This window comes from Rattus rattus, chromosome 2 (assembly GCF_011064425.1).
Source record: "Rattus rattus isolate New Zealand chromosome 2, Rrattus_CSIRO_v1, whole genome shotgun sequence".
NCBI classification, from domain to species: domain Eukaryota; kingdom Metazoa; phylum Chordata; class Mammalia; order Rodentia; family Muridae; genus Rattus; species Rattus rattus.
The window spans coordinates 133,238,024-133,264,257 of record NC_046155.1 but is presented as its reverse complement, the minus strand read 5'-3'; the positions used below and the strand labels follow the sequence as shown (position 1 = coordinate 133,264,257).

General features: G+C 45.5%; 1 protein-coding gene across 1 annotated transcript in view; it reads left to right on the top strand.

Annotated features, from left to right (window-relative positions):
* Nucleotides 1-26,234, top strand: part of Adamts17 (ADAM metallopeptidase with thrombospondin type 1 motif 17) — a 315,106-nt gene that overhangs the window by 238,439 nt on the left and 50,433 nt on the right. The window contains exon 19 of the mRNA XM_032893438.1: nt 2,571-2,706. Coding sequence (XP_032749329.1) covers nt 2,571-2,706 — 136 coding nt within the window. The remainder of the gene's footprint in view (nt 1-2,570; nt 2,707-26,234) is intronic.

The window sequence follows — 26,234 nt, the reverse complement described above, 5'->3', positions numbered from 1 at the left end:
CCACTATGGAGACTGCAGGTGAGCCAAAGAGTCTGTCATGCTACAGGGACATCAGCAACAGTGGTGTGTTTACCAGTAGGGCATTAAGGAGGAGCTGATCCTATAAAGAATTCCCCACTTGTGCCAGCAATTACCACTCAAGTCAGTGGGTTGCACAAACAAATGTCAAAGTAGGAGAGGGCTTATCAGGAAGAAGGGTTTCAGCAAGTGTCAAGGATAAAAGAGGGTCACAGGGTAGAAAGGACCAAGATTCAACATGGACACGGATGAAATCGTCAAAGAACAAAGTAACAAAGAGCATCAGGAAATGGCATTCAAGGGGGTGGAGGAAGGAAGCTGCTGATGACCACTCCATGGTATGGGAAGGTTTTATTGTAGGTAAGAGGGAGAAAATGCCCAGAGGCATCCGGGAGAGTCCAGAGCAGAGAGAGAAAGAAGTAGACTGAACATGGCTAGCAGACTGGACCTGGCCAGGGTTAGGGAAGTGGGGTGTGGGGGAAAATAGTGGAGATAGTAGTGGAGGAGGAAGAGGAAGAGGAGGAGCAGGAGGAGGAGGAGGAGAGAGGGGGAGAGAGAGAGAGAGAGAGAGAGAGAGAGAGAGAGAGAGAGAAAATAAAAGACTGTAAGTCTCTTACTATACCTCTGGTCACTGTCATTTGTCATCCCAATAAGGCACTCAGCAAGGTCATAAGAGATGACACAGTGAATGCTGGGTAAGACAGAGTTGGGAGAGGGGATTGACCAGGACTCTAGATGTCTACCAGTGAGTGGGCAGCAAGCTAGGACCCAGCGGCAACAACCCCACCCGTCCCTGATCTTGAGTGGCTTGGCTGCCAAGGCGATGCTGTCAGGTATGCAGCTTGCAGAGCGTTGTTTCACATCAGAGGGGCTCATCCCACTGTTCACAGAGAGATCAGAGCCATGATAGAACCAAGCCCTTCAGTGCCGTCTCATGCTTCTCAGCTAACACACACACTAAACGGTTTACAGGTTTTTCCTCTGCAAACTGACACAACTTCAAAGTGGTACCATCAGCCCTACCTAAGTACACCTTTTCCAGGAGATCTCTTGTCCTGGGACCTTTAGCCACTCCTATGCTGATGGTGCTCCCACTCCCCGCTTAGGGATCCATGCCTGCATCTCTAACTGCAACCAGACATCCCTTTGTCTACCCACTGTGGACAAGCCCAGCTCACGGGAGCCATAGCAGGTTGTGCTCCACTAGGACCTCTGAACCATCACAGCCACTGCTGCCCCTGTGCGGTTCCCTTGTAGCACCAGTGACATCCAGCTCCCTGCAGTAGTCAGGGAGAGTTATATCAAATGGCTCTTTGTGCTTGTATTTATATGTGACTGAATTCATAGGCCATAGGACAGACAGTGTAGCTTAAGACTCCCCATATTTTAGCCATCCCTACATGACAAATTCCTCAGACAACAGGTCAAAGAATCCTGGGCTTAAGTAGTTGTACTTGACTCCATGTTCATCTTTTATGGCCTCTCTCCTGAAGCCAACAACTCCAACGCAGGAGCATGAAATGTCAGCACAGACACATCCGAAAGCCGGGAGGAGGTGTAGCAAGCTGGCCCATGGGGGAAAACTAAGATAGAGAAGCATGGTGGCCAACTGTTTATACTGTAGTCAGGTGACACTTAGTGACAATGCCAGGAGGCACTCAGGCATCTGGTTCCAGAGGCTACACTCCTGACTGACCGCCATCACCCTCCTGACCACCATCACCCTCCTGACTGACCGCCATCACCCTCCTGACTGACTGCCATCACCCTCCTGACTGACTGCCACCACCCTCCTGACTGACTGCCATCACCCTCCTGACTGACTGCCATCACCCTCCTGACTGACTGCCACCACCCTCCTGACTGACTGCCACCACCCTCCTGACTGACTGCCATCATCCTCCTGACTGCCATCACCCTCCTGACTGACTGCCATCACCCTCCTGACTATCATTACCCTCCTGACCGCCATTGCTCGGCCTCCCTGACAAAGTTGTAGCCATCAGATTAAGAGCTCAGAGGAAACACTCAGAGAAAGGTTAATGAATCTGCAAAGTTGCTTAAGAGCACCCGGCACCAAGACGTTAGCACTGGGCAAAGTGAACAGGTGCAGGCCACCTGCCCGAGTGTCCTGTGTGTCCGTCACACCAGCCACCTCGTTCCTTTTAAAAAGCAAGCCTGCAACAAATCAGTAACTAACCACACTCTCTGTGAAAGCCAATAGACACATGTTTAATTGAGACCAGATCTCCCGTAGACTTCAAAGGCTCAAACCATAGTGTTGGCCTTAGCAACTCCTAAACTGTCCAAGGACGGAGTCGACCTGAGGTCCTGCTGCTTTCTCAGATTGTTCTATCTAGAACCTTACTCTGGTCCACACTACTCTGCTATGACATAAGCACCTTATCCCTAAATGTCTAGTTCTCCCTCTTTGACAAATAATGTGGCTCACCTAGTGATGACAGTTGTGCCTGTAAACCCCTCCGTAAGTATAAATTAATGACTTTGTATTTGCTGCCATAATGTCTCATCTCCCATGGTTTGGCTTCCAGGAGAACGCAGAACCATTGTATCATGCACACGGATTGTTAACAAGACCACAACCCTGGTGAATGACAGTGACTGTCCACAAGCAAGCCGCCCTGAGCCCCAGGTCCGACGGTGTAACTCTCACCCATGCCAGTCCCGGTAAGTTCCTGTATTCTGTGACTTGGACCCCAAGCATGATGGGTAGCGACACCTCAGATGAGGGGATGGCAACACATGGATAATGGATACCACAGAACCAGCCTATGCCACATTCTAGTGGTGCAGTTGGTGATTGATTGATTGATTGATTGATTGATTGATTTTTGCTTGCCCAAATAGTCATGTTATTTGATCAATGACATTCTGAGAAGTACCTGTTTGGACAATGTAATGTTTACTGCACAAGTAGGCTAAATGCAGATCTGTGTTATACTCCGTTATTCCCTAGGATATAAACAAAATAAAAAATAGGTTTAAGCATAAAAAAAACTATATAAATAATAGACATAGGATGGAAGGTTGGTGCTGTTCTAACACAAACTTCTGTTAAGTTTTAAACAGGAGCACATTCTAAAATCACTATAACAACCACGGGATAGTGAAGACAGCAGCCAGTAAGTTATTATCACTAATTCTCATTGTCAGGAGCATGGACTGTACTGTGGTGGGACCAGGGCAATGGCTCAGTGAGTAAAGTGTAATCTTCAGGACCTGTGTCTAGGTCCTTAGCAGTCATGCAGATGAGAACATCTGTATATGTGTATAACCATAGCGCTAAAGGGATGGATGTGTAGAGACAGGCAGATACACAACGCTCGCCGGAACCAGTCTAGCCAGTAGGTAAGCTCTCAGTTCACCTAGAGACACTGTCTCAAAATAAAATACAATGAAGTGATAGAGGGAGATGCCCAATGTTGAACTCTGACCTCCTCGTGAGCACACCGCCCCTTTCCAGTAATAATAGTGTGAAAGCACAGTAAGTTGTTTCCATGAGCATTGGCACAAACACGGTGCCTGGCACTGTGACATGGTGGAGGGAGGTGATAGGAATGTTTCAGCCCCACTGTAATCGTAAGGCACCATTTCTGCGTTCATGGTCTGTTACCGACTGAAGCACCATGAGATGGTACTGTTTTGAACTTGGCTAAGCCAGAACACTAACGGAAATGCACTGTTGTAGCTGGAGGGCAGCTTATGGGTCATAACTGACAACATCTCACAGAGAAAACGTTGCCATGGGCACACACGTTTGACTGGCATCCATTGTCTCCCCTTAATCACTTACCTTGGAGGAAAAGGACATTAAGTGTTAGAATTTTAGCGTCTGATGTGCCCACAGAGGCTAATGGCTGTGCTTGCCCTGTTTCTGTGCCTGTTTGTTGTTTGGAAGCCGTCTGAACTTCTCTCCCACATCCCCTGGTGTAAAGTCTGGAGTTCTCAGAAGGAACGAACTGTGCAAAAGTCTCTTCACAAGTTCCACGGGTTTCTTTCCAGCTGCTTCCGTGGGAACGAGCATACTCACTCAGGGACTGATGTATCCTGTGACGTTTCCCCTCTGCCTCCCTTTCTGCCCTGAGTTGAGTGACTAGTTCTTGCTCCATAGCCCTTCTCATGGTGTCAAGGCATACTTTATCTCTGCTAACTGGACTTAGATTTTGATGTGGAGTCTTTTGGGTCTTATAGCTCTGCTTGTACCACTTGCCTGATTAAGGAGTCTTACAAAGTGTTTGTCTTTTGGACCAACCTGCTTGCTTAGTTAAACTGGTTTGGTTTAGTTTGGTTTTGTTTTTTTTTATTAAGTGTGTGTGTTTGCACACGTGAATGTGCACATGTGAATGAGTACACATGCATGTGTGTGTGTGTGTGTGTGTGTGTGTGTGTGCACATGCTCCTTGGCACATGTATGGAGGTCAAAGGACAACTTTCAGGAGTTCTATCTTTTCAGCATGTGGCCCCATGTGTCTAACTCAGGTTTAGCACAGGCATCCTTACCTGCTGAGCATCCAGGCAGGCAAGTGCAGGAGGAGCTGAGAGTTCTACGTCTTCATCTGAAGGCTGCTAGCGGAAGACTGGCTTCCAGGTAGCTAGGATGAGGGTCTGAAAGCCCACACCCACGGTGACACACCTACTCCAACAAGGCCACACCTTCTAATAGTGCCAATCCCTGGGCCAAGCAAATACAAACCATCACACCTAGGGACCTGGAATTGTGAGCTAAGTAAGTCCTTCCAGTTGTATATTTTGAGGATGGGCAGCCATACTTCAAGCCCATCTGTCAGTCCCTCACTCAGTTATGGGACCGAAGAAGAAGATTTGGCAACCATAAAAACTCAGTTATGGGGGCTGGCAGTAGTAGCACATGCCTTTAATCCAGCACTAGGGACGCAGAGGCAGTTGGATCCCTGAGTTTAAGGTCAGCCTGGATTACAGAGTGAGTTCCAGGACAGCCAAGGCTACACAGAGAAATCCTGTTTCAGAAAAACAAAACATAATTAACTCAGTGATCAGACAGATGGCCACCTCTCTACCTGACACCAAGAGCAGCCTACCCCCGGACGGATAAGCAGAAAATGGGGTAAGGGGCTCATTCAGGACACAAAGAGGTGATCGAGAGAGGCTCAAAAGTAAAAACCAAAGCTTTATAGATGTCTTCAAGAATCGTATTTTCCAATCAATATTTACAAATTACTTTTAACATCTAGGGTTTTTTTTAAACTTATGTACAAAAAACAAAAACATTTACTGCAGCAGAGGACTAGGAGTTAGGGTTTAAAAGCTGCCAGTCAACAGGATTCGTGTCCTTTAAGGATAGAGTGGCAGATAACGGAGAACTCAGGAGAAAATTTAAAAAGCAACAGTTCGAAAGCTAGAACACAGACAGAGATGGTAGTGGAGGCTATGCGTAGGAGGCCAGAGTGACTCCATGTTGAATTTCTAATTGTGACAATCTGTCTCTAGCTGGACCCTGTTTTAGTTACCTGTGATTGCTGTGACAGAGCATCCGGCAAGAACATCCTCAACAAGGCCTCGCAGTTGCCGTGGCTCATGGTCTCAGAGGGTTTGCGGGCTCTGTAGCTGCTATAGGAAGTATGGCCTCACGGCTCAGCTCATGTCAGAGGCTGGCATCTTTGGTGGCTACAGAGCAGGTAGCCATGAGGGTGCTGTTAGCAGGGTCCAAGCTATGGCCTTCAAAGCCCTTCCTCACAGCGACTCACTTCTACCAGTCAAGCTCCATATCCTAAAGCTTCCATAGCCTCCGTCCCTTGGGAACACCACTGCCAGGAAACAAGCATTCAAAACAAGAATGTCAGAGGAACGATTCAGATTCAGACCATAGAAGAGGCCCAGCGAGAACTATGGCGGACTGCTGCTGAGCTCCCATGATGCTCAGAGTGACCACAGCAGCTGGAAATCAAGGAGGTGAAATTCGAAAGGAGAGAGCCATCAGGGGCTCTCAGATTCTGCAGATGTACTTGGCCCCGATCCTAGGAATAAGACCCAGATAGGACAGACTCCCTCTAGTAGAGCTAAGGACACCTCGACCTGTGCTTAGAGTCTAATCTCAGAGCCAGATGTGCTGCCCGTCAAGCTGGAAATTCAGGATTCCACCATGTTACCCTAGAGACCATATACTCACAGAGCACAGACAACCTACCAGTGTGATAGCCAGTAGCAGATCCAAGTTGGAATTTGGTACGCATATAAAATATGCAAACATAAAACAGCAGATTTCAAAGGAAGATGATAAATTGAAATTTGAGATTATAAATATCAATGACTTAAGATTGCAAAGATTATAAGATGATTCAATAATTTAAGATGGGATTGTGTTGACAGCAGTCATCCAAAATAATTGTACTTTAAGTACATGGAGGAAAGCATGTGTGTGTGTGTTGTTGTTATTTTAAATAATCATCTATGGTTAGGCAGAGCACGTATGTCACTGTGCTCTTGTGGAGATGAGGAAAACAACTCTGGGGAGTTGGTTCTCTCTCTCCTTCCACTCTGGGTTTTAGGAATGGAACTGAGATTGTCAGACTTGTATGGCAAGGCTATTTTGCCGCTGGGACATTTCACTGAACCTGTTGTGTTTTGGTTTGCTTTTGTAGTTTGCGGGTGTTTGTGGTGTAGTGGTGGGAACCAAGCCTGCGCCTGTTCTTGCTCTACCCCTGAACTCTACAATAGGCTGTTGAGTAGAATATCCATCCATTCCTTTTCACTGTTCCCAGGGCTGCTGGGAAATTCACACAACACAACTCCTTCATATTGAACAGCACTGATGCAGATCAGTGAGCTGATCACCAATAATGTTCAGGATGCGATTGGAGATTAGTAGTAGTGCAGAGAAACAGGTTCAGATCAGACTCAAGACAGGAGAAAAGGTTGACTCAAAACGAAAAGGATTTTTTTTTATTTTTTTTAGCTAATATTTTCCACATTTCTATAAGTGAACATGTATGGAAACCTGTTTTAGTAACTCTGTCCCTCTATACTTAAGTTTTTATTAATTTTTCAAGAATTTCATACATGTACACGATGTAGTTTGATAATTTTCATTTCTACTCATTCCCCTATTTCCAGAGCTACCCCCTACCACCACCACTTCCTCCTCCTCTTCCTCCCCCTCCCCCTCTTCCTCCAAATAACTTACTAATTCCAATTTGTGCTGCCCATATACTCACAGAGCACAGACAACCTTCCAGAGGTTGTACTCTGAAAGACTCTGGAACCCATCAACTGTCTACTCTCCTCAGCGAGGGGTAGAGAAACCCACACACACTCCATGCTAGAAAGGTTCCCCGTGTGGCCACGCACAGCTCTGGAAGTCCATGCGTATAGCTGCCCCGTCATGTCCAGAGACACTGCTTTTATCTGCTTCTCCCTGACCTCTGACTCTTAACTGTCTTTCCGCCACCTCTTGCAGGAGGAGCCTGATGTCCCTGAGCCTGGACAGGGAAAGGGGAGGGTGATGTAGATGCCGCATTTGTGACTGAGCAGATGCCTTCTCTCTGCTGAACGTAGCCCATGGCAGTAGATCACTGGTGCTTTTGCCCATCACTGTGGAGCACTGAGGCTCCAGAACCTCATTCTCAGAATGTGTTCTCTCGGTATACAACAGAGGACACAATATTGTACTGGATTACTTTTTCTTTCCAGCTTCATCATCCCCTGAGCACCTAGCACAGCCATGATCATATCCTGTACCTTCCGCAGCATTTCTCTTCAACCCTCTTCCTGTTCACCAGACACCTTCTGAGTACCCAGGTATTTAGAGAGAGGAGAGGCAGACCAAGCCTTTGTTCCTGTATCTTGACAGATAGGGCTGTACTTCCTTTCACTCTTTTTTTTTTTAAATACCACCCTCTTCCAGTCTCTTTCTGACTATAAAGCCATCTAAAGCCAGCATAAAGAATGAGTGGAGGGGTTGGGGATTTAGCTCAGTGGTAGAGCACTTGCCTAGCAAGTGCAAGGCCCTGGGTTCGGTCCCCAGCTCCGAAAAAAAAAAAAAAAAGAATGAGTAGAATTTCCATAAACAGAAAAGAAAATGAAATTGAGTAAAGACAAGTCAGTACCTAGGGTTTTCTGGAGGGCTCGCAAAGGAAATCCTAGGTGTCTGTTCCAGCCTGGTTCTGTTTGTTTGTTAGTTTGCTGATTCTGTACCATCTGACCCTTTAATGTTGTTTAAGATCGGCCCATGAAAGTGAATAATTGCCGGGAGTCAGCAGATAGTACTCACTGTTTATAAGAAATGTGTCTCATAATAGAGTTTGAAAGTCTTCCACATCCTAGCAAGATATTGTACAACTACACACACACACATGTGTATGCATCTATATGCAAATGTATAGCACACACATTTTGGATGTGTAGCATACACATTTGAACAGTAGCATCTGAACTGTTGCAAAGTGTATTCTAGATGCCACGTGTCTTTCGTAAGAGCCTGTAGGTGTGGGTTCAGGCTTCTTAAGTGAAAAAGTGGAGAATGTGGCTTGGGGAAAAGATCCGGCACACAAGGAAAACCTGCCTTCTGTACAAAGGGTAGAACTTGGAGCCATGTAGGGCATAGAGAACAAAGGTCTATTGGAACGGGACTGGCACGACCAGAGCACAAAGCCAATGACCCAGAAGAATAGCCTAGGAACCAATGGTGTGAACTTTATTAAGGAAGCTAAGAAGAGCCTGCTGTTGAGCCTGGCACCATGGAAGACCCTTTCTGTTATTATTACTCTTTGACCTTTAAACCAACATAGATGTTTGTCTTCCCCACCCCCTGCATTTTCCTTTCTCTCCTGCTCTCTTAAGTTCCCTTCAAGCTTCTTTTTCCATCAAGTTCCTGACGGCTCCCTTTGCCTTCCCAACTGCACACCATTAGCACCTCTTTATTCTGATCCGGTGCCTGGCTCGGTGGATGCCTCTCCCAGCGCTTGCTGTAACCATATGGAATCTGACACAGGGCAGATGGCCCCTCTCCAGCATCCTGCACACCAACACAAATATCGGCAGACCTGGCCCCACCATTGGCAGGAGAGGCAGAAATCACAGATCGGATCAGCTGTTATGAGTGTGGCCAGCAGCCTTTGCCTCGCTGACCACAGTCTGTGGGAAGAGAGCCCTGACATTGGCATCAAAAGAGGGATACCGTATGCCAGCCCTAGAGACCCAGCCGCAGACAGCGCAGTGGGCTCCACTTGGAGCCCAGAACTCATGCATTACCAGAGTTAACATTTTTTGCAGTTTTTGAGAGCTTATTAGCCACTTGAAAAGCTATTCCAAGTTATTAGATATTTCCCTATAGCATTTATGATTTGAACCTCTTCCCAGTCGGTACATGTTGTACTGTACATCGAATTAGGGTGATTCAGAAAGGAACATTCAGCAACTTACTTGCAATCGGATTGAATAGTCATCTGCACAGAAGGGTATTTGGTTTTTAAATTTGTGTTCCTTCCTCAATTACCTTAACCAGGCTAGCCTCATTTTTTGTTAAAATAGAATGGAATACCACAGTCATATTAAAGAATGTTCTATGCGTGTATGAGTACACGCATAGAGAGAGGGAATGGGAAGACCATGATCGAGAACGAAGTTTGAAATGCATGCATCTTAAGCCATGGGTGCGATGTGAAAAGATGCTGTTAGTTAATCTCTTTCTTGCTATGATGAAACATCAAAGATTTTTCCTGCTTTCCTCTGAAATAAAATCGATAAATGTAGTTGCAGGGCCATTGGTCCTCATGAGGCCTTAGTGCCGTGTGTATGGCGAGGATAAACTGCATTAGCTGTACACCAGAGCTTTTCTCAGACACTATCCAGGTTCCAGGGCCTCCCTTACATTCCAACTACATGGTAAGGTTCTGAAACTCTTTCCTCATTTATCCAAATTAGGAAAGCCCAAGACAGGGGAGGAAAGGGTAACTTCAGAGTTACTGCCATTGCTTGGGTCTTTGTTATTTCAGACAGCAAGTGAATTCCCAGACACCAGTTCCACAGGTAACCAACTCCTCCTGTTGGGAAATGACTGTCTTATAAACTCTGCAATGTACCACAGAGGCCCCTCTCTCTCCCCACCTTATCCGATGAAATGAAACACTTGATATTTCCTTTTAGCATGAAATGAAACACTTGATATTTCCTTTTAGCATTTACATCATGATTCCAGCAAAGGGAAAATACAGAGACATGTGAGATAGTCTCAGATATTCCTCAAGAAGAAGCAGCTGAGATCAGTAGCTTGCTGGGCCCTGGAGTTGCTACTTCACCCACTGAGATGTATATGGGGAGATCTGGCCCTCAAAGAGAGTCCAAGTTCTGTAGGCGCCACTACATAAGAAGGAGAATGTGTTACCAGCTTTCTGTTCCTTTGTTAGAATGTGAACCACCTGAAATGACAGAGAAATGAATGTTTTCCAGGTTCCAGGAGAAACATCAGGCCGTAGAATAAATGCTCTGAAGCGGGCGAGGTGATGCAAGGGTCTCTAACTGGCAAAATTGCTAGAGAAATTTTAGAGGCAAATCTGATGTGCATGGTGACCAGATCCTAAAACGATCTGCTTCTTATGGGATCTAACGAGTTTTCTTAAGTTCTGTGCTGGCCGACTCTCTTAAAGCAACAGCCTACAGATATGGAATGACCATGCTTTTCTCCTTGAAAATGCCTATCTATATTGACAAGCAATGAAAACAAAGGCTTCAGGCAAATGGAAGCCATCATAGCAAAGTGTCTAGGCTTCCATTCCTGTGACTATGAGAAAATACTTAAGAGAAAAGTAATTTAAGGAGAAAGATTTATTCTGGGTCATAGTTCAAGAGTACAGTCTATCTTGGTAAGAAACTCAACGTAGCAGCTGCTGGTCATAGCACTGTCACTGTTGAAGAAGAGAGAGGAACACAGGACAAGTGTTCAGTTTGCTTTCTAAAATTTATCCAACTCAGGGTCCCTAGCCCAGAGAATGGTTCCATCCACAGTTAACATGGGTCTTCCAACATCATCAACAAAATCTAGATAACCCCTCACAGACATTCTCAGAAGACAACCTTAATTTAGGTGTGGCCAAAAGCATGCCTTCTAGGAAGGTCTAGATAGAAAGTCAACACTGTCCCAGAAAGCATGGGTACTGTGCTAATTAATGGGAATTAAGCCAAGGTCCTGGGCTGGGTTTGGGGAACAGCCAGTGCTTCTAAGCACTGAGCAATCTCTGCGGTTCATACTGACATTTAAACAATTTATGAATTTGAAAGGGGCTAGAGAGATGCTTCATCAATGTACATTCTTTTCAGCGAACCATGTTGAGTTCCTAGCACCCATGGTAGGAGGCTCACCTCAGTAACCCCAGTGTCAAGGGACTCAGTGCCCTCTTCCAGTTTGTGCGGGAACTATACTCACACAAGCACAAACCCACATTCACTCACATGCACAAAATTAAAAATTAAAAATAAAACCTTTTTTTAAAAAGGCTTCAAATCAGTAGCTCTACATCACGACAATGGAAAAAGCAACAAAATCCAAAACAAGCAGAAGGAAGAAACTAAAAACATTAATTAAGTGGGGAATGGAGAAAAACAAGGAAACCCAAAATTGATTATATGGAAAACCAGCATAATGGATGAACCATTAACTATAAAGGATTTGACCATAAAAATTGGCTACACAAACAAACCAACATGAGTGATAAACCTTCATTTCCAAAGAAAAGAAGACTCGAGATACTAAAATCATAGATGAAGGGGCGTTAATTTTGATAGCACAGAAACAAACAAAAGGGGAGAATAAACACCATGAAGGACTGTATACTATAAATTACATAACTTCCATAAATGTATTTGCTTCTACAAGGAAATAAACTGCCAAGCAGAATCACACACACACACACACACACACACACACACACACACACACACAGCGAGAGATAGATACACAGACACACACACATAGACACACACACACACACACACACACACATACAGACACAGAGAGAGAGACAGAGAGAGAGAGAGAGACAGAGAGACAGAGAGAGAAAGAGACTATGTACTGGCTATTCTTCCCGAGGACCTGGTTTTAAATCTCAGCACCCACGTGGCAGCAGGTCACAACTGTCTGTAACTCTGACACCATCACACAGACACGCATGCACCAAAGACACCAATGCACATAAAGTGAAAATAAATACATTTAAATATATGTTTAAAAAATGAAAACAAAAAACATAAAAACTCACGGCAACCATCATACTAACCACAAAAGACTGAAGGCTTTCCCACAGCAAATGAAAGCATGACACGGTATCCAGTCTTGCCATTTTTGTGTAGCATTGTATGTGAGGGTCCTGCCAGGACATCTACCAAGAAAACGGCATAAAGGGGTTCATGTTGAGAGGGAAGAGGCAGGACTGCAGATGTGCAGACGACATGATCTTGTATTTGGAAATCCCTGAAGAATCTACTAAGGAAACTGACAGAATTAATCTCAGAGGATTACAGAATAAGAGATGGATGAACAAGACCGGTTAGATTTCTGCCTGTTACAAATGAACACTTGAGAATGGAATTGAGAAACCGGTTCTAGTTACCAGATGTTAGGGAGCAAATGTGACTTACTCATTATGGGGGTTTACTTGTTGAAGCCCTTGGTCCCCAGCTGATGACGCTGTCTTGGGAAGGTTCTGAAGCTGTTGGGTCTGAGACCCAGTTAGCACAAGTGAGCTTCTTGGAGAAGATCTTAAAGGCTGTGTCTACTTATGGTTCTGGCTAGAGTGTTCTGTTGCCAGATCTACCAGATGTGAATAAAGCACACCACAAGCTCATGGCCCTGCGGGCCACACCACTCCCCCTGCATGCATTCCTACCATAGTGGACTATACCCTCCAGACTGTGCGCCCAAATAAAGGCCCCCCTCCCTTGAGTTGCCTCTGTACTGTGTCACTGTGGCAAGAAAAGTGACTAGCCAAAACACCAGGAAGAGTGAAACCCGTAAAAATAATTCAAAACTCATAACCTGGAGACAAGTAATGAAGAGAAGGATATCCTCTTTTCGTGGATGGGAATAGTTCAAGATGTAGTACTCTACAAATTGCTTCCCGGTACAGTTCCTGTCAACATTCCATCTGCCTTCATTGCACAAATGAGCACCAAACTGGTCCTAAAATTCAGATGGAATTGAAAAGGGCTCTGAACAGCCAATACAGTCTTCTAAGAGAATAATGAACCTGCAAGTGTGATGCCTCCTGGCTTCAAAACTTAGCGTGAAAGAAACACCATGTGGCATCATCACTAGAGTGGACGCAAGGAGCAACAGAGGATTGAGAGGCAAGAAACAACTCCTTACATTCACTCTCTGTTGATTTTCACCGAGGGTTCCAAGATCATTCCACAGGGAACTTGTCCTTTTAGCAAGTGTTTCTGGTGCAACTGGATGTCCATTTGCAAGAGTGATATCATATACATTAGTGCTCACAGGGTGTCAGAGCTCCAACGATCTAAGCACATAACGTTCAGAAAATACCACAGGCAAGAATTTTCCTGGTGTAGATTTGCTAATAAGACACCAAAGATGCAAGCAGCATGGGTTGGAGAGATGGCTCAGTGGTTAAAGAGCATTGGCTGCTCTTCCAGAGGTCCTGAGTTCAATTCCCAGCAACCACATGGTGGCTCACCACCATCTGTAATGCGATCTGATCCTGGTTTCTGGCATGCAGGTGCACATGCTAAACACATGCTAAACACAAAATACATAAATAAATCTCTTTTAAAACAAGAACAAGTGACAACCAAAAAAAAGGTTAAGATCATCAAAGTTTTAAGGTTTTTGTCTTGTTTTTATTACAAAAGAGATCATCAAGAAAGTGAGAAGATAACCAAAGAATGACAGAAAGTTTTACATCTGTAATCTGAGGAACCACAACTATTCAAATAATAAATTAACAGATGACCCACATGCAGACTGTACAAATGTGGAGACCTTGTGGCCCACATATACTCAGAGTAACAACTTGCATGAGCGTCACTAATGTGGGGACATCTAGCCCATTGCAGCCCACACCCCACTGAGATGGAGAATTCTTTACTTTTTGTTCAGCTGCCTCCTGGGTCTCCTCATCCCTTCACATCCTTCTTCAGGGAGAGCTTGCTCGCAAGGTGTGTGCCCCAGGAACCATCACTGCCACAGACACTGTCTGGGAAGACGAACGCGTTCTTAGAAGCCAGCCATCACCATGTGACATCACAGGAAAAGCTGCCCCTGGCGCTGGGGAGATGATGTGGTCTATAAAGTGTCTGCTACCTAAGCATAGAGCCCCGAGTTTGATCCTTAACACCTATGTGAAAACCAGACCCAGTGTCATACCGTGCGCCAAGGTTAGGAGACAGAGACAGGTCAATCCCTGAAGCCCTTTGGACTCCCAACCTAGCTGAATCCATCAGCTCTGGGTTCAGCCAGAGACTTTGTCCAGTGTGACATATAGAAGATAGCATCCCTTGGTGGACATGTCTTCGTTGCCTTGGTTACTCCTTTCAGTGTATATACTGTCTGTTCCTATGTTACCGGTCTACATTACCCGTGCTGTTATCCTGAAGTGTCTCCCTCTATCATTTTCAGAGTTTCTGCTCTTCTATTGAAGTCTTAACCCTGTGGTCCCCAACCTTCCTAATGCTGAAGCCTTTAATACAGTTCCTCATGTTGTGGTGAACCCCACCCCCCATCCCCAACCATAAAATCACTTTTGTTGTGATTTCTTATCTGTGATTTTGCTGCTGTTGTGAGTTGTAAATATCTGGTATGTAGGATAGCTGCTGAGAACGGGTCATATGGGGTCACAACCCTCAGGTTGAGAATCACTGTCTTAATACACCCTATACCCTACCTGCTTTGCAGTGTTTAGCATTGGACAAGAGAGGACTTGAATTAGTTACTTTTCTGTTGCTGTGATAAAAACAAGCAAACAAGCAAACACCCCTTACCAAAAGAGCAAGTTAAGGAGAGAGTTTGGGGTTGGGGATTTAGCTCAGTGGTAGAGCGCTTGCCTAGGCAAGCGCAAGGCCCTGGGTTCAGTCCCCAGCTCTGAGAAAAAAAAAAAAAGAAGAAGAAGAAGAAGAAGAAGAAGAAGAAGAAGAAGAAGAAGAAGAAGAAGAAGAAGAAGAAGAAGAAGAAGAAGAAGAAGAAGAAGAAGAAGAAGAAGAAGAAGAAGGAGAGAGTTTAACGTTGGCTTAGAGTTGCAGATTATAGTCCATGATGGTGGAACAAGGTTGGCAAACAGACACAGAGGTAGAAACAAATTCCCTGCACGAAGCTGGGAGGCTAAGCTAGACCTGACTTGAGGGTTAAACTTTCAAAGCCCCAGTGGCTTGCTTTCCCCTAGCAAGGCCATACCTCCTAAACTTCCCCAGCACTGTCAACAGGGGACCAAGTGTTCAGTTACCCCAGACTGTGGGGGCTCTTCTCATCTGAACCACCCCATGTATCATTCTGACACAGAATGCACACTCCGGACCTGGCTGTCCTGGCGGCTCCCAGCGTTTCTCCAGGCTTGACATGCCTCAGGTTACTTCCTGCTTCTGCAATCATTCCTCTTCTACCCTAAAAAGGAACCGTGCCTCCTTTTCTCCTCATGCCTGGCATCTCTTCCTCTAAACCTGAAACAGAAATATCAGCATAAGAATGGGCTGATTCTGTGCACGAGTGAGACAATTAAAACAAGTCCTAACCAAAGCTGTGGCCAAGATCTCTTTAGACAAAAACAGGGCAATTCTTTCCTGAGTAATGCACGTACTCTGGAAGAATTCCAACACTCATATTTTTTTAAAATAACCAAGCACTTCCCTCATAGTTATATTTTATATCTATTGCTCCATAAGAAAACACTGGAGCCTTTTGGAAAGACACCACCCAGGCTGGGTCCATAAAGCTTCAAAGGGGCTTTAGTAAAAGCTGGAACCTGGGCTATTCCTGACGATCTCAGAGGCTGCTGTAGACCTGTGCGTCTGTCCTTTGTTCAGAGAGACTGCACTTTTGAACACCCAGTTTCTCGGTACCTTGAGTGTCCTGTTTCCAATGCATTTGTGTGTGTGTGTGTGTGTGTGTGTGTGTGTGTGTGTGTGTGTGTGTGTGTGTATGTGTGTGTATGTGTGTGTGTGTCTATCTGTGCATGTTTGTGTATGCACATGTGTTGTGTGCATGTGTACATGCTTGTATGTACAGCGCACATGTATGTGTGTACATGCCTAGAGAAGGCAGAGGAGACCCTCACGGACCATCTTTGAAGCTCAGCAGCTCGGCTAAACTGGCAAGCAGGCTCCAGGAATCTGTCTGTCTCTCTCTTCAGGCTGCAAATGCAAAGTTGCCTCTATACCTGGCATTTTAATGGGTTATGGGTATTAAAGTCAGGTACTCCTGCTAATGAAACAATACCTTCCCAATTGAGCTATGTCCCAGCCCTCTTGAGGGTTTTCTAAGTACTTGGGGTTTCCTTGTGAAATACCAGGTTTCTATTCTCAGGTCCCAGAGATAGCAAAATTGGCCGAGAGACTCATCAGCTTACTTAAGATTTGAAAAAATGGGGGGTGGGGGCTTCCTTTCAGCTTTGTGTCTACACGTTTGTTTTTAAAAGGCTTATAGAATGAAAGATTTCTGCAGTGTATACCCAAGGACATTGCCCTGGTAGGGAAGAAAATTGGTCCTTTTTACTTTTTCATGGGCACGAATAAGGGTATGTGGTCTCATTGAGGTTGCACTCTGGTGTAACAAGCAGTGTTGGAAACATAGGAGAGGGGCAAGAACAGGTAAGAAGTTAGCTCAGGGTGTGGCCATGGTGGCCTTTCCCCCAAGTGTTCATTGTAGCTGACAAAGGGAAGGGAGGGGGTTTGCAAGTCAGACTTCACAGACTGCCTGTCTATGAGTATCCTTCATCTGAAATCCAAAACCCAAAATGCTTTAAAAATATGTAACTTTCTGAGCTCCAACGTGATATTACAAGTAGGAAACTGATACACTAAAAATGTCACATAAATTTTCTCTAGGTAAGGTACGAGTGTGTGGGTGCATGAGTGTGTGGGGTGTGTGTGTGTGTGTGTGTGTGTGTGTGTGTGTGTGTGAGAGAGAGAGGGAGAGAGAGAGAGAGAGAGAGAGAGAGGCAGACAGACAGACAGACAGACATAAATGAATGGTCTTAGCCACTATCCCCAAAATACTTCATTATATCTGTGAAAATAGCCAGAAACTGGAAAACATTGGGTAGGGAATCCTGAACCCTGGCCAACGATCGTCCATAACTGGGGTAATCTCATGCTGGGGGCCTTTTGATGTACCACTCTCTGCTGTCAACTGCTATCAGAATGTGGAATTGCCTTGCTTCCCAAAGCTTTGCTCTTGGAGACTATCTTTCCTACCCTTCTTCAGAGAAGGATGCTCTCAGCAGTTTAATTGTAGGGGCCACCAGCCTGCAGGAGGCTCTGTTCAGTGTGGCCTTCTGCCTTTGCCAGAAAAGCAGGCTGAGCCAACTGCTTCCTCCCATTAAGTTGACATTGTTTCTAATGGGAGGGAAGGTGGCCATCCAGAAAGCTAATATGGCTGTCCACGTAGCTCCTGACCTGACTAACTGCTCTGGTCCAGTGACTATGGCAAGGTAACTGGTCATCACCAACCAGTCTGAAAGTACATTGGGCCTTTAGTGAAGTAGGAGGAAGGACCTGGTGAGCCTGTGATCCAAGATAATAGATCTGAAAGGGCAGAATTAAGAATATCGAGATGAGGATCTAGAAAGGTGGCTCAGGGGGCTTGCTGCTCATGCAAAGGATAAAGGTGGGTTCCCAGCACCCACATTGGATGGCTCACAACAAATTGTATCTTCAGCTAACTGTAGAGGACTTGACACCTCTGACCTCTGGGGGACATCCACTCACATGCACACATATGCAGAGACATACAAACACAGAAATACAATAAAAGGATAATGAAAATATATTTTTTTATTTAAAAGAAAAACAGAAAAAGTATGTGTAATAGCTCCCAAAGTTAAAAAAGAAATTCGTAAGGCAGCTTTGATAAGGGAACTGTCAGGGCAAGTAGCTGTAGTTACACTGCTTGGGTCTTGCAGGTGTTCTGCAGACAGGTGCTCTTCTGCAGTCAGGTGTTCCTCTGCAGACAGGTGTTCTTCAGGTGTTCTTCTGCAGACAGGTGTTCTTCAGGTGTTCTTCTGCAGACAGGTGTTTTTCAGGTGTTCTTCTGCAGACAGGTGTTCTTTAGGTGTTCCTCTGCAGACAGGTGTTTTTCAGGTGTTCTTCTGCAGACAGGTGTTTTTCAGGTGTTCTTCTGCAGACAGGTGTTCTTCAGGTGTTCTGCAGACAGGTGTTCTTCTTCAGACTTCCACTCTAAGTCCCTCCTAGGTCTGATGGCCCTGTGCAGTTCACACACTCTCCTGCCAGCCAGCATGCATTCCCAAGGAAAACCGAGAAGTCCTCACTAGAAGGAAGGTAGTGATGGGCAGACAAGAAGAGATGGGTCCCATGTAAAGCATGCAGGTGTGTGGTCACACCAAAAGTCAGATATGAAGCCCATCCAGCTAGATCAAGAGCTACATCGAGATTGTTAGCAGTGGGCTACTGTACTGGAAAATTTCTCTGCCTGGGTAAGAAAGGCAGCCCTCCCGGAATGTTAGTCTTGGATAGGAACTACCAACATCAGCAGCTGTGTGATTCTCAGAGCATGAGAGTTTCTTTTCCAAACTCTTGGTGACTGGGTGTGGTACAACCTGTTAGCAAACCCAGACTTCACCACTGTTATTTCAACTCCCAAACTGTACTGGCTTGAGGTCTGGATCCTTGTGTGTAACTCAGCAGAGTGTGATGGCCAAAGAGAAAGCGGGTCCTATGGGTGTCTCAGCAGCTAGCTGAACCCTGTTCTCTTAGTACTTTCTACTTCCCTGGTGAGAACTAAGTTGGTTCCCGTAAATCCCAGAGAAACTTCTTTTTTCAACAGACTTCTTGAAAATGAATTTGCTGTAAAAGTAGAAAAACCTGATTTTCCAGGAAATAGCTCATACAGAGATGTACTTGTCTCACAAACATAATACCTGAGTTCCATTCCCAAAACACATATTTTTTTTAAGAAGAAAGCTAGACGTGGTAGACTGTGCTTGTGATCCCAATACTAGGAAAACGGAAACAGTTGATTTAGGGGGATTGCTGGTCAACCAGTGTGTGTCTGCTCATACACACAGACAGACACACAGGCACACTTGCACAAAGTTTTATTTTATTATGGATTGTTTTTATAAGATAAAAATAATGGAGGTAGCAGATATACAAAGGCCGCTGGAGGACCAGTCTATCCCTATGGACAGACAGTAAAGAAAAAAGGGAGGGAGTAGCTGAGCTCTGCTACAGATTTAGATGACCCCATAAATCATCCCGGACAAACCCCGCAACCCTCTGGAAGGTCGAAAACACTTTCACTGCATTTTATAAATGAAGGCTTCAGCATACTTAGCCATTAAGTAACTTCCCCAAGCTCTAAGTGGTGGCAAGGACGACCTCACACCAAGCCCTCGTTCTGTGACTCTTACATACTTCCTAATAGCCCAGTATGAATTAAAAAAAACAATGCCAAGGAAGGTGAAGAGAAGGCAGCATTGGTGTTTTCTTAGCTCTTAGTTTAGCAGTCAGTGAGGGGAAGGCTGTGATGGCTCCCTTCTCTGGAAGTTAAAACATAGCTACAGGTTCAAAGTTGTAAAACTAAACCATTCTGGTTTAAATCCTTAATCCCCCAAAGGTCCATGTCATGAAGGCTTGGTCCCCAGCCACAGTGCTAGTGAAAGATGGGGAGGGGGTGTTAGGAGGCAGAGTCTGGTGGGATTAGTTAGGGTTTTGGTGCTAGGCCTTTAGGGGGTAGTGGGGACTTGCTCCTTTCTGTCCCTCCCAGCTTCCTGGCCACCTATGAGCACTCTCCTCTGCCTGGTGCTACTGCAATGATGTATTTATTGCCCCACCACTGGCCCAAAGCCAGTGGAGCCAACTGAACCTTGCCTGCAGCCATGAGCCAAGCAGACCCTTTCTCTGTATAAGTTGACTTGTCTTAGGTACTTTATCACAATGTGGGAAGATGATTGACACATACATAGAGCACCAACAGGGTTAGCATCTGTGGACAGCCAGAAGCTCTCTACAGCTAACTCGGACCCAGCTCCGAGACAAGTCATCTCTAGGCAACAGTGCTCCACCTGAGTCTGTTGCCATGGCACCCGCCACACAGCCCTCTGCGTGTGCATGCGTCCCAGCCTGGATAAAAGACTCATATCCTGACCCACAATCCCCCTTCTTCTCTTCTTCCCTCTCATCCCCTCAGAAGCTGCCTCTACCAATAAAACCCCCCGTGAGACCCGTTGCTGGCATGCTCTGTCCAGGACTCCGCCACATATTCTAGCAAAGTTTATAATGAACACTAGAGTTGGTTCTCTCTCTCTCTCTCTCTCTCTCTCTCTCTCTCTCTCTCTCTCTCTCTCTCTCTCTCTCTGTGTGTGTGTGTGTGTCTGTGTGTGTGTGTTTGTGTTAAGTGGAATTGTCTCAGCTCTGAAACCATTTTAGAGCCTAAGATATCGAAGATGAAGGTTTCCAGGAAGACTCTGGCTTCCCAGGCACTTGTTAGGGAAGACAGGGGTGCAGCCCTCCTCTGACCTCTACACGCTGTGCTTTCTCCACCCACAGTTAGCTGACCTTGGGCTTGGAGAGGCCAAGAGGGTTTCCTGCACTGTCTTAGATCCTATAGGAGTGGTATGTAAGCTTGCCCAGGACCGAGGAAGTGATGCAGCCGATGTCCCAGGTCTGAGATTTTTCTGAGTGAGCCCACCCAGTAAAGGAACGAAGGCACAGCCTCTCAGATCTCCTCTCCATCATCTGTAGCTAAATAATGAGCTTGCCTAGGTTGAGGTCGTCCATACAGGATACCTAGCCCATCCCCGAAGCCATTCATGGCAGCATTTATTGCCCTTTTCTGATGCAGTCCTTGTCTTTCCTAACAAGGGGCGGGACCTGCACGATGTCCTATTCACTCAGCTACTGTGTGCAGGGTACTCTTTGTGGTGTCAAACGGGTACAGAGTGAGGGCTATGCCAATAGAACTCTTGGGGTGTGCTTCCTTTCAGTGCCAGCAGCTCCAGAGCCCAGGACACCTCAATAAGCCATGTTCACAAATATATGGCTCAAGACTGGTAAAAAGAAACTGCCCCCCACACCACAGACTTCCATGGGTTAGCTCCTCTGAGTTGGAAAGGAGATTTCATTCTAGTTACAGGAGAATTTAAATCCCAAGACATAGTGGTTTGACCTTGACAATTGTTCCACTGACAAAGAGGTCAAAATCAAAGGCTAGTTTGGGACCCTGGTTTGTGTTTGATTGGTTAAATCATTTAGGTTCACTTGGTGTGGTTTGTCATGGACCTTAGCCCCTGTGAGTGTCTGTTGCCTACCTGGATCATAACCTCATTCTGAACCCTTCTGCTGGCCCTAGAAATATCTCAAGTCCCGTGTTTACCTGGACAGACCCTGCCCTGGCTTTTGTTTTACATAGTTCTGTTTAAAACTATGGAACAAACCAAGATGGGTAAATCCCTGTCATGGGGAGGCACTAAGGCGCTCTACTGGCTAAGCTCAGCAGCCTAACTGGCAAGAATGGGGAAGTCTCACCTCTGGGTTGTAGACTGTGGTGTCAGGTCCCCCCTTGCCACTAGCTATATATGAACCCCTGGGCATCTTCCCAAATCTCTCCATCTGTAAAACTGTGAAATTTGATCCTCTCTCATAGAAGTCTTGAGAAGATTAGGTGAAGTAATGCCTATAAATTCCTTCATCCCAAATAAGCACTTGATGAACGCAAGCCAAGCCCATCATCGCTATACAAGACTATATTAATTATAAACACAAGCCAGCTGTTAAACCCCAGAATTTCATGGGTTATTCATCATGTCTTAAGACACTGCACACACACGCACAAACACACATGCATGCACACATATATGAATGCACACACACACACATACATTTTTAAGATAGTTATGACTACAAAGCTTAAATAGGCCATGCTGGTATTTTCCAGGTAATAAAATATTGGAACAAGTCCTGGCATTTTCTAATACTTCCCTTCTTGTCAGAGCAAGTCCATATAATTTATATGTATTTCAGAGTAAATTGAAACAGCAGAAAAAGCCCAAGTGGTTCACTGATAACACTTGATAGTGTTATCAGCAGAATGAGGTGAGGCTAGGGAATTCTGAAAGGGGTTGGGTGTCATTCAGACCTGAAGATTGGGTTATGAGCTCAGAGCTTGGCATGTAGTTTTCCAGGCACCTAAGAGCATGTAGCTTGTTAGTGGCTGAGCTGAGAGAGTGGTAGGCAGTGCACATATGAGATTGAACTTGATGTGGGTGGACAGGAGGTGCTAGACCCTGCCAGCACTTCTCGATGCTAACCAGGATTTAGATTTAAGCACCACGGACAAAAGCAGGCTGGGGGAAGAGAGGTAGGTTATTCCCAAGGGTTATTCCCACATCAACCAAAGATGATGGTGGTCATGAGTGTCTTAGGCCACACCGTGTGGGTGATTTGGTCACCTTGGCCCCTCCTCAATGCTTACTCTACTTCTAGAGATGAGGACACTCCCTGGCCAGTCAGACAGAGCTTTGCTCTGACTCTTGACATCAGGAAGGGAGGACATTTCAGCTGTCCATGTCCGGTGGGCCAAACTGGTGACAGTGATGACAAGTTTCATGACATGTACAGTCTCGCTGTAGAGGCTACATTCATGATAGCTGCTGTCACCTCAGAATCTCCTGCTAGAGAAAGAAGGGGAGCTTCTTTGCTGACGCATCAAAGAGGCCCCTCTCTGGAGTTCCTGATGCAGCAGTGTCTCCTGGCTGAGAACAGAGTGTCTGTGTCTCCAGCCAGTTCTCTTGTATCAGTTCTAGTTACTGATACTGGTAGGAGTTCATCTGACACATGGTGACAAAAGTTCTTAGAAATCTTGATTGTGGTGCTAATAACCGACTTTGGTGAATAGGCCTTGACCTTTGAACCAGAGGATAAATGCTATAAGCAATCAGCCAGGTATCTCATCTCCTGAGGACTGAGGAACCCAAGCCCATGTCCTGAAAGTGAGGACAATTGGCCAAGCTCCCTATCCGAGTCAGCCAGAGCTGACAGGAAATTGTGAACCTTATTCTGCATGTATTCTAGAGCCTGAGATGGGTCAAGGAAACAGAGGGACAGGCAGCCAGATGTTGCTACTTCTAGACAAAACACTCTCTACCCACACTTTAAGTGCACAGAAGAGCGATCTCTCTCACTTTAATTCCAACACGGCAGGAATATCATTGACAGAGAGCAGTGAGGCAGTCAGTGGCTATATCATTCTTCAATTTGTCAGTCAGAGAAGACGCTTGGCGCAGGGTTAAATCTAGGCTGCTGCGCTTCAGGAAAAGTGAATAAGGGCCCAAGAAGAGCTCACTCTGACCCACAGATTAAAGAAGGTCAATCTGTGTTGCTTAGCATTTAAGGAAAATTCTGAGAGATTCCATTCTGATTCCGTAATAGGGAATGGAGACACACAGGTGGTTCAGGGTGAATCCAAGAGCCTAGCAAGTAAATAACAGTCTACCACCCTAGCCAAACAAATAGAAACCCACAGGAGTCTGCTTAGAAGAGTTTAATAAAGGCAGGTGGTTGGATCTGACATAAGAGAAACTAGGGAGAATAAATAAGCTCTTACACACATACACACACACACACACACACACACACGCAGAGACATACACACAGACACACATAGACACACACACATAAACACATGCACACACACACAAACATATACACACAAACACACACACACAGACATACACACACCAACACACACAGACACACATGTGCGTACACACACACAAGCACACAGACACAGACACACACACAGACACACACATACTCATGCATGCATGCACACGAATAGCAGAAGGAAATTTCCTGCAAACTACTGCTACATTCAAAACTGAGAATAAAAGGGAGGAGGAGAAGAAAGCATGTAGGAAGTGTGGTTCACCCGAGGAGGCGATGAAGAACTCAGCCCCAGGAGGCGGTAGTTGTTAACCATGATTAAAGAGCTGGGACCCAGGCAGCCAAGTCCACGTCCCAGTTCCACAGCTGCTGTTTGGGACCTGGGGTAGGTCACCACCCTAGTCCTGTAAATTGGGACATGAGCATCATGTCTACCTCATGGGGTTGTTGCAAGTATGAATTAATAGAAACAAATTAGTCAGGCCATTTCCAGACATGCCGTAATTGCTAAATTCGGTGCTCTCTGTTATCACTGTGGTTTACTTCTTAGAAGAGTCCAAAACCCTAATCCCAGGATGGAGTCTAATTCAAGATATTAAAGAAGCCATGCCTGAGGCTCTGCTGGTCAGTTCTGAGAAATCATATCAGAATAGGAGCCAGGAGCCTGAGGCGTGTGCTTTAGTCTCCCAAAAAGAGTAGTTCATAGGTCCCAGGAATGTGCCCTGTACATGTTGTCATCCCTAACATGAGGAGAGAAGGGTGAGGAGGGATGCCCAAGTGTGGAAGTGGTCAAAAGAACATTTAAGCCTGGTGCCGTTGCTGAGGTGAATAGAAGGGTGTCAGCGCGAGCACTCAGTGGATTTCTCACACAGCTATAGAAGAAGCAGGGAAGGAGTCCATCACCGTGGGGCTAGAACCAAGTCTCCTTGACCCATGTCCAAGAGGTCTCTAGGGGCTCCTTTCATGACTCTGTCTTTGCAGCTCATCAGGAGCCTCCTATCACGTAACTTCTTAGAGCAGGACTCCGTAGTGAGACTGCCATGGACAGTCTATCAGGACGCCTGCAGACAGTATATGTCACTCTGCTCTAGCCATGGACAGTCTATCAGGACGCCCACAGACAGTATATGTCACTCTGCTCTAGCCATGGACAGTCTATCAGGACGCCTGCAGACAGTATATGTCACTCTGCTCTAGCCATGGACAGTCTATCAGGACGCCTGCAGACAGTATATGTCACTCTGCTCTAGCCATGGACAGTCTATCAGGACGCCCACAGACAGTATATGTCACTCTGCTCTAGCCACAGGTCCTGTCTCTGCCATTTCAGCCAACTGTGAATTGAAAATAATATATTTTTTTTAAATCTACAAAGTCCCAAAAGGGGAGACATGAGTTTTCTGTGTGCTGAGAACTATCCTGATTCCATGTGAATGAAATACTGTGTGTTCAACCCCTCTGGAGCCTTGTGTGCACTGAGTATCTCTTTCATGTGATACGTGTAGGCATATACGGTAGATGTATGTCTATAGAGTGAACCTGTATAGAGTTTTTAATTCATATTTTTTTTCTTTTTTTTCGGAGCTGGGGACCAAACTCAGGGCCTTGAGCTAAATTCCCAACCCCTTTAATTCATATTTTTACTCCCTATTTATTCCCTATTCTATCAACTGTTTACACTGAAGTAGATAAAATTAATCACAAATTAAAGCTCACAGGAGCATATGCATAGATTTTAGGCAGATGCCATGTCCATTTTATGTAAAGGACTTGGACATCCAGACACATCTAGGAGAAAGGTTGTCCCTGGAACCAAGCCCCTTCTGATAGTAAGGGACAGTTGTATAAATAGGTAGGACTGTAATCTAACAATGATTTATTTATTAAATCAGTTATTTGTCCTTTAACGATCGTTTGCTGTCTACTTCAAGATCCTTGGTGGGGGAGACGACATATTGCTCCCAGACTGAATTGCCATCTTTAAACAATTGATTTTAGAGCTGAGTCTAAAGCAAAAGTGGAGTCAAGCGATCGCTAAATTTGGTGTTTCTATGATTGCCAGGCAGTAGTGGCCCATGCCTTAATCCAAGCACTCGGAAGGCAGAGGCAGGAGGCTCTCTCTGAGTTGGAGGCCAGCCTGGCATATGCAGCAAGTCCCAGGACAGCCAAGGTTGCACAGAGAAACCTACAGCATCCTGTGTACTAGACAGTGCCCATCACACTCTGGGTGGACATTCGGGTTATTTAAGGGTTGGGCTCTCATGCGGAGCCCTGCCTCTAACTTCTTCTGTGTGTGCTATATGTAAAACTGGGTTGTCTTGAAAGAATAGGCTTATGCTCTAATATAAATAAAATAATACAATCAAAGATGGAAGGAAAGA